The sequence below is a fragment of the Gambusia affinis genome, linkage group LG08, assembly GCF_019740435.1.
Source record: "Gambusia affinis linkage group LG08, SWU_Gaff_1.0, whole genome shotgun sequence".
Classification (NCBI taxonomy): Eukaryota; Metazoa; Chordata; class Actinopteri; order Cyprinodontiformes; family Poeciliidae; genus Gambusia; species Gambusia affinis.
Window position 1 is genome coordinate 19,533,378 of NC_057875.1, and position 9,565 is coordinate 19,542,942.

Genomic DNA, 9,565 nt, shown 5'->3' on the forward strand with positions numbered 1-9,565 from the left:
AGTTGTAAGACCATCTGCAAGCAGCATCATGTTCCTGTGACCACGCTTTCCAAATTTATTAAGAAGTATACAGATCACGAGGCTGTAGCCAAACTCTCAGAAGGTGGATGGATAAGGAGCACCAGGCCAGTCAGGCAGAGAGTGCAGATGGCAGAAAAAGTGCCAAGAAGAGCATCCAAAACCAGTCAAGCTGAGCTCCAAGGTCAAGGTACGTCACCTTCTAACCACACCATCTGCCACATTTTGAGTCATTGCGGGCGCCATGGAAGAAGACCCAGGAGGGCTCGACTATTGACAGAAAAAAGCAAACTAGCCAGACTGTGCTTTGCCAAAATGAGTGTTCACGACGCCCAGAGTTTCTGGAAGAAAATCCTTAGGCCTAATCAGACAAAATGGAGCTGTCTGGGAGATCGTATGAGCCTCTACAGAAGAGACTTTCAGTAAAGTTAGTTTCTTGTTACTTCAGGAGTGGCTGGAGTCTTCACCTATCAGCGGGTCACTTTCTCTCTGTCACCAACATATAAGACAAAAGTGGCTGTGGAGTCTAAATTCAAAGCAGACACTAAACATTTTATTTAAATGTCTGCCTGGACATTAGAAAGCCAGGAAGTCACATTGCTTTGCTTGATGATCTGGAATGTTTTGGAGTGACAATAAAAGCAAAAGCAAAGCATTTGTAAAGGGGAAAACATTGTTTATCTCAGCACTGTGGTTTGACTTATTTTCTAATAATCTTGCCAAATTTAAATATAAATTTCAGTTTAGCTTTGAATAAAATGTAATGTAAAAACATGCTACTTCACTTCAGATACTTGCCTCTTTACTAACATCAAAACCTTATACAGCCTGTTTACTGCTTTATCTAATATTTAAAATATGAAGCAAACCAAATGAGATGTGATCATTTCTTTGGGGGAGGAGGGTTGTGGAAGGGAGCCAATAAACCCGTCTGCAGCTTTATTTCCTTGACGTTTTCGCTTTTCTTTTATGTTTTTGTTGTTGTAACTGCTTGTCTTCGATGCATCTTTAAGCCTTTGGAAGCAGCATTTAGCCACAGATTCACAATATTCCACATCAAAGAAGGCTTTCTCCAGGGAAAATACAAGTTTGCCTTGAAACCAATGTCTGCAATTAATTTTTTTTTTCTCATTTACATTTCCTTCGAGATTCTCCAAGGTTCCAGCATGTATATGATTCAGTTCAAACCTTTGATGTTTTCCCACACTCAGCCCACAGAAAGTGTCTTTTTTTTTTTTCTCTCCCCTCATCGCCATGTTTTTGACTGCTCAATACCATTTGCGCACAATGTTCACCATTTTGGCCAGCGGACATGAAAGGAAGGTCACCTGGAAAAATCGGATCCGGCACGGAACGTCGTACAATTGTTCAAATTTACCGACTTACTTCCACACGTGCTTTGCAGCACAAAACTAAGCAGTTAAACGCACATATGAAATCACAGACTGACAAAAGGTTGAGAAGTTTAAAAAAAAATTATTTATAATATGATACAAGGATATTCTGTGCAACAGGGGTCGTTGGTGCAGTGAAACCTGTACATTATCAACAAAGCACTTAAAATTCAACCTGAAAGCAGAGCCTGACTGCTGGGCCATAGCTGTGTTAAATGGCTAACTACTAAGATACTAGTTTCAATATACAAACATTTTTTATTTATTTTTTTTTATCTGTATACATTGGTTGTATAGATTCAGATTACATTATTTATATAAAGTGCAGAAAGTTGACTGGTGGCATGATAGGGATTCATATAAACTGTTGGCCATCGTTCAGCGGTAGAATATACAATGTAATACAAACCGAGTCACCAATCTGTGCATAGGCATACAAAAACAAATACAAACAGGTACAAAAGTTTGCTAATATTGCCTTTTTTTTGTACAATTGTATTAATGCTCGCGGCTTTTTCTGTGCAATTGATTTTTCGTTTTTTTGCAGCTGGATAAGAAATGACCTGAAGGAGGTGAGAAGTTTCACACTCTTTTTTTTTTTTCCTCCTAGAGAATAAGACATCTTTAAAAGATATATGAAAATATATAAGCTGTTAGTGACTGGATTACATGTTCTGTATACGTTTCATAGTTCTGTTTTGTCACTATAAATGTGTCGAGGTTACAAAAGCGAGTGAATTCAGCATCACAGTTGAGTCTCGAGGATGCAGGAGAGGCAAAGAGGCAACGAGCGGAAGATGGTCTAAGTCTGCTGGGAACCCTGCAGGAGGACAACAGGAGATGCAGGTGAACTTTCCAAGAAGGTTGTTATTAAAAGACTTGAATGACTTCTTTTTTTTTTTTTTTTTGCGTTTCTTACCGAGTTGGTTCGTTTCCGTTTCCAGCAGTCTGGATTGAGTCTCTTCTGCTCCTCGGCCAAAGCCTTGGCCTCCATGGTGTACATCCTCCTCTCCTCGTTCTTCATCTTCTTCCATTTGTCACCCAGGATGACACTGATGGCTCTGGGGTTCAGAGGTTCAAACAGAAGGAGAAGGGTTTCGGACTTGCCATCATCTCCTGCTTTGTGTTTTCTCTTTTTCTTAATGTCGAAATAATGCAAAAAGTGCATTCTGCAGAATCTAAAACTAAATCTACCGTTTTTTGGGGGGGGGGTTTGTTTTTTTATGAACTAGAAACTTAAGACTTTAAAAAAAGAGAACAGAAATTTGGAAATTGTGTAATTCTTTATAAGTGCAAAAATAATCAAGTGGATAGATATATTTATTCTTTGGATTCTTCAAAGTGATTCCAAACTAGTGCTGATATAAGTCGAATCTCAGTATTGTTCAGAGTATTGATTCTCCAGGTTTCCAACTCTACTTTTAAAGCAGGAGTAGGTAACTTTTATTAAAAAATGTTTAAAAATATGTTAAAACTCCCTAAACGTTTTGACAGCAGAATAGGAGACAGATAATCTGCCGTCCTACTGTCATCTGCAGAAACACTCCATTAGGTCAGAAACAACCCGTCACAGCCAAGATGAATATCTTCCCAGCTTTAAAGCTGGAAATGTACAACTATAAAAACACTCAAACATATTTCTTTTATGATATATACCGCAATTAAAAGGAGAGATTATTTTTATGTATAAAAACCAAAAAACAGGTTTGTCTCCATTACCAGTTCGCTGTTTTCCTGCCACGTTTTAACGGTTAAAATCAAGTGTGCGTCCTTGCGTCCAACAGAAATATTCCAAACAGCCAGAAATTTTATGTCTGGGAAAACGCAGACTTGTCTACGGCGTGATAAGGCTGCACAAATTAGGTCAACCATAAAGCTGCTGGTTAATTTCCAGTAATATTAATCCAGATTTCGCTCATCTTTTCGTGCCATCATAACGTCATCACCACTCTCCATGAGCTTCAGCATCTTTCGCACTAAATTTCCCATCAGGTGTGGACCCTTAAGGTTCACCCTGATATAAATCCTGACATACAGAATGTGGATCCATCCCACTTGAAATATGATAACCTACTAAATACTGCAATTTCACATTCTAAGGAAAACTGAAATTGCATACATTGATACTGTAATAGGGGCAGTGGTTCAATATATAGAGTAGCTTTAGACAGTAATAACTTATTTGAAGTTATTCTTTAAACACTTGCTTAATTAATTTCATCAGAAACTAATTAAATGAGGTAAATGAGGGACTGCTCAGATTGTAACTTAAAATGCATGAAGGCGAAGACTTCCTCGGTGTCAAACACTGACCGAGAAATATTTGGACCCTATGTGTCAAAGTTCACCTGTTGTCCTTTCCGGGATACATCTGCGTGTACTCCACTCGGTACTTCTTGGCGAAGAGCATGAAGGCGTTCATTGGCCGCTTGCATTTCGTAGGCGTGGCACCGCTGGCTGTCCCTGAGAGGTGGCTCCGGTGGGATTTGCTGCTGGAGGATTGTGGGGAGCAGGAGCGCTCCAGCTTATCGCAGTCTGGACTGACGGCGCCCCCGCTGGACAGGGAGGCTCTGCGCAGACGGGCCATGCTGCTGAGAACGTAGACTGCTGAGGAATCTAGTGGGGTGAAGTCATAGCTGCAAAAAAAATTTTTAAATTAAATTTAAAGAAAGACATTGGAGACATTTTAGCATTGTGCTAATATGTATACATTAAGCCTTATTGAGGTAGTTTTTCAAGCTGGAAACTCTACACATGTATAACCATAAAAGCAGAGCAGGTGTTGACTTATTGAAATGAAAATAAGAATATAAACTGCATACCTTCTGAAAGTGTCAAAGACAACCGAGTCGTCACAGTTGATGGCATCTGGGTGGTTTGGTGGCAGGCACACATCCCCCAGCTGCATCTCATAGCAAGGAATCCCATGGTGCACCACGGTAAGGCTTGGGTAAAAGGAAGACCACCCTGACAGAAGCAGATGGTGCAGGAATTTAAAGCTGTTTCAAACAAAACAACCCTGACAATAGGTCTGCAGGCAGCAAATGGTATTTTGTCAGTGCTCAGTGAGATCACAACCACAAATTTCAATGTGTTTTATGTTGCACACAAATAGAAGGGAATATTTAAATGGGGAGGGAAAAGATAGGCGATCATATGTTTTGTTTTAGCAAGAAAATCCATAAAGTGTAGTGTATTTACCCCACTAGTTATGTAATTTTTAGCAAAGATACTTTTACAAACAGCTTTGTGAATCTAGAGCCAGGAGTCATCACTCTTTGTAAAACAGCTCAATCTCAATCAAACAGAAATTTTCTGTGAAAAGTCTTGTCACTTATTCTCAAATACATTTAAATTTAGGCTTTGACTAGACCAGTGAATGTGCTGTGATCTAAACTAGAGATGCAAAATGGTAGAATACTGAAATGGCAGCATTGATTTTGGTTAAAAAAAATAAATAAATAAATAAAAATAAATAATAAAAATATGCTCCTTTGTGTTGATCCCATAAAATCCTAATAAAATACAAAGAAGTTTGCGTTTGTAGTGTGATCAAATGTGAAAATGTTTAAGGGACATTAATACACCTGCAACGTGGAGGAGACAGGAATCATAATTAATTTTTATTGTGGGCTATCAAATACTGTAGAACAAGTTCAACGGTACCTTTGTTCTTGACAAAAAACGGATGATCCAATCTGCATTCGGCTGTGAGGAGACCTTTTTCTGGGGAGCCGGGGTCAAAGGTCAGCTTGAGCGCAGCCTGGCCAAAGGATACTGTATCTTCATGGTTTACGAGTTTAAGTCCGTCTGAACCAAATCTCTGTAAATGAAGGAAATAGCCTGTGAGAGAGTTATTTACCAGCAGAATGAGCAAACTGGTGTAGAAACAACTTGGTGTCATGTGTTCTGAACCACGTGGTTCTGTTTTAAGTCAAGGGATTATCAACACAAATCATTTAGGTTTCATTTACTGAACTACTGCATTTTTTCACGGCACCTTGTCTGCCATCTTGTGGCCAGTTCAGGGGAAGTTATAAAGTTCAGAAACATCTCAATCCTTGAGGTGTGCACTGCCTTACTTTGGTTGAGAACGAGGACTGTGACATGTTTTCGTCATCAGAGTCGTCGTCCGAATCCCCCAGCTCATCAGCTTCTTGCCATTCCACATTCGGACCTCGGTGGAAGCGCAGGCGGGTTCCTGAATCATCAGCACAACAATGCAACCAGATGATAAGACCACAGCAAACAGAATCTATGTAAATAGATGCAGTACAGATGTTTGAACACTAGAGGTTGGAGAGGCTTAACAAATCTGCTTCTTCCAAAATTACTCCAATCAAAGTGTGGAGAAACACTTTGCCTAATCAGTGCTGCCTGGACATAAAGAGTCTGACTCAAACCAAACAGGGTATTTTCTCAAATGAAATGACTCGTTTAAGTTGATATTTTGGTTTCATAGGATTTCATTGAGTTTTGTGTGCGCAAAAGTATGAGTTTATTGCTCATATTTTGTTACATTGCCACCCCAGACCACAGTCTGTTTTACTTTTGTTTTATGTGACAGACCAACAGAAAGCCACACCTTCCCACTATCTCTGGAAGGAAAACTACAGATTTATTTCACTACGTATAAAACTACACCTTGATTTGTATTTGAATGTTGTGATTTTTAGAGTATTTTTGTAAACCAACCGTGACGCCATTCATACATTTTATACCTCTCCAAATAATTTGCGTTGATTTATCATATCAAGTCCCAGTAAAATACATTAGAGCTTGCTGTTGCAACATGATAAAATGCTAAAACCTAAGTTGAGAGCGTATGAGTACTTTTGTAAGGCGTTGCAAACATGCGAATGCATTCACCTTTTAGGAAGCAGTGCCAGGCTGTGGACGGCCAGGAATGAGACCACGCCATGTCTTCGTCATCAGAAAACGACGAGGACATGGAGAAAACCCCGGACTCTGATTCACTGCTGGCCTGTCGTGGGTAAGAAGCATAAATTCTCAAATGATTAGGAATAAATAAACAGCCTAAATATTAAGGGTTTTGCAGGAAATTGTCCTTGGGAGGTTCGTGTGGAGAGGTTACCCGGACGCGTCGGCGCTCCCTGAGGTGGCCTCTGGAAGGGCTGGGCGCGCTGCTGGCTAACGGAGGCCGGGCATAGGAATGTAAACTGTTACTGTTGCCAAAGATGTGAACTGGAGATGATCTGGAATTGATATTGAGAAAAATGTTAATGTTTTTCATGCTTGATATACATTTGCAGTGCCATTTTTTTGTTGTTGTTGTTTATTTTTCCACAAGACCAAAACTCCAAAGACTGTGTAAGTGACACTCTAGCTTTAAAACGAAACATTAATTTGAAAAAAGAGCTGATGATCTTGACAGAAGCACTCAGATACAAAAACACCTCAAAGGTACTCTGCAAACCTGCCAATCCTGCTTTCTAAAAACTCCCCTGTGGGAGTACTGGAGTATTATTATTAGTGTATCAGCAGGCTTGAGTCACCTAAATGGATCTGATTTTCAAGTTGGAGCAAATTTATCTGAACCTCTTGTGTGGCACGTCCTTCAGCAGAGGACTCTGGGGACTGGTGGCGATGTTGGCTAACTCGGCAAGCCAGTTGGTGTTAGGGGAGCAGCCGAGCTCCTGGTGGGACACGGCTCCGACCTGAAATAAGCCCTGAGACCTCTGGTCTTCCTCCACCTCCTGCAGTTCAGGCATGTCGTCTGAAGAAAAGATTACAATGAGATTCAGCCCAAACATGTCAGGAAGGGGTTGGGAGGGGAAGAGAAAATAAATGTAATCCTGCTGTTTCAGCATTTCACCGTATTCCATGTGGCAACCAGGTGAGGAAGGCAGGTCCTCGTTGCACTTGAGTGGATCAAACGACTCGTCCATTCTCTGTGTGAGTACTTTCCTCTCCTCTTGCTTTCCAGCAAAGATTGTGAAGCAACTTACTTAGCTTCCATGTTTAGCAGCATCAGCTGGTTGGGGTAAAAAAAAGAGAAATAACAAGCACTTAATTAAAGTTGATAAATCGATGCAATCAACTGGATTTCTGCTGGTAAATGTTTTTTTTTTGTTTTGTTTTGTCTTTTTGCCATGAAGTAATCAACCGAATCTATGTATTTCATTATAATATGGTTTGAATTAGAATGTACTGGACCTGAATCCTAATAAATGGCAGGAATATTTTTGGACTAAACTGGGTCTATTGAAAGTGGCTGGTCACTGGAATCAAGACGATTTTCAAATTAACTGGTACCAATCTGTAACTACAAGCGTGGATACTCAAAAATCTAATTTTCAACACCAATGAAGCGGCATTAAGAAGAAGTAAAAAGGCAGTATATACATTTTTTTTGTATTTTCTATGACATGTCAGGACATGTCTGTGTTTCATTCAGCCATTGAGAGAGAGACTTATCAGCAAATAACAGGAAGGCTATGCAGAGAATAGCTTTCAACCTGCTTCAACCAGATTTGGAAATGTTACGAACTTTGAGACAAAATGATACGTTGAGGAATCCTCAAGGAAATGCACATTAAACTCTGCCTCTTCAGTGAGACTAACCACACTAATCATGCTCATCGCTGATATTACAATGTAATGTTTGTGCAAAATGTCAATTCTACCACTATTCAGGATTTGTTTTAAAAACACAATTAAAACCTTGCTTGCTGTGATATGTGCCTCAAAATTCTGTCAAATACAATATAATCAAAGTTTAAGTCTGAATCATTTCACTCAATTCTGTTTGAAATGTTTCTGTATTTATTGATTTTTACACAACAGATGTCAACGACATGTTGAAAAACTGCTCCAGACTGACTGAAAGCCACGAGCGTCATTTCAATCATGAGTATCAAGGAACATGTGGGCAGTCTTTAGGGAATCCTTTGTCTCTATGATTGGTCATGTGACCCGCTGCGTGGAGGCCTTGTTTATAAACTTAGAGGGGGTTGGCGCATGCGCATCAGAGCTCATTCATTCATGACTACGCAGCTGAAGAGTTAAATAACAGAAAATCGTCTTGAAAACTGTTTTTACGAAACTTTGAAACTCGAAAGCAGAACAAGGAAAATGCTATTGACGACAACATGAGGTGTTTTACAAACTCCAAAAAAAATAAAATAAATAATAATCAGGCCTTCTCTATTAGGGCTGCATGCAAAGCAAAATCGTCTTTATTACAAAGGAAGCTGCTTACGCCAAAAACGAATCAGCTCGCAAAAGCAGCACGGGACGAGCTTCTGCTCTCCGCGCGGAGGAAAAACCCAGACTTCGCTTTCATCGACGCGGATTCATTGATAGCATATTGTTAAATAAGCGCTTTAAACGCATTAAAATGTTGAAAACGACGAGGCTATCGGGCGGCCTCTGGAGTCCTCTTTACATAAAGGCAGAAGCAAAGCACATCCACTGAGACCCTGAGCCTGTCGGGTCCAACACAGTAAACAAAAGAATGTCAACAAGTTCAGGCATGACGCAACCTCTGCTGCGGTCAAAATGAATGACAAAAAAAACATCGACTAAAACCCAAATCACACTTTTACTCGGCTAATGTAAACTTCTATCAATTCAATTATTTGCTTCATTTCACGAAGCAGCTGTCGGATGGGGCTCTTATCATCAACACAGCGAGCGTCACAACGAACGGGGGGAAAAAAACATAGTCGATCTCAAGCTGTCATTTACCGTCAGATAAAGCCGTGACAACCCAACTAAAACACTGCAGCAAGGCTGCGAAAACGTAGATGGCATAAAAGTCAGATGAAAACTTAGCTTGAACCATTATTTCTTCGAAAATAAGTACTCAACTTTCCACTTACCATTTCTTTCTATCGCCATCAAGAAACTCTGTTTCTTTCAGTCGAGGGGTGGGAACGAGGGCTTCCAGAGGACGCCTCCTATTGGCCTTTGAGAGTATCAGTATCATGAATGAGGCTATTCTATTGGCTGATACAACTGTGCAAAGCAAAGAAGGCGGAGCTGAGATTGTTGATCATTTTCTGATTGGCTGAAAGTATATGCTTGTTACTGCCCAGTAACAGCTGATTGGCAAAAACATGAACAATACACGGGTAGTTTTTCACTCCAATGCTGCGCATTACTATTTTCCACAACAGTGCGATGGCATG

The 9,565-nt window shown here is 40.1% G+C and overlaps 1 protein-coding gene across 1 annotated transcript; it reads right to left on the reverse strand.

The window, feature by feature from the left end:
* Positions 1-1,474: 1,474 nt before the first annotated feature.
* On the reverse strand, positions 1,475-9,343 carry hbp1 (HMG-box transcription factor 1). Its single transcript, XM_044124524.1, has 11 exons — positions 9,257-9,343; positions 7,249-7,407; positions 6,972-7,149; positions 6,508-6,628; positions 6,282-6,396; positions 5,495-5,613; positions 5,079-5,235; positions 4,235-4,379; positions 3,761-4,048; positions 2,332-2,473; positions 1,475-2,232 (listed from the first exon to the last, which is right to left on the reverse strand). The coding sequence occupies exons 2-11, from the start codon at positions 7,319-7,321 to the stop codon at positions 2,215-2,217; spliced, it is 1,356 nt and encodes a 451-aa protein (XP_043980459.1). The 5' UTR covers positions 7,322-7,407; positions 9,257-9,343; the 3' UTR covers positions 1,475-2,214.
* Between the last annotated feature and the right edge of the window lie 222 nt (positions 9,344-9,565).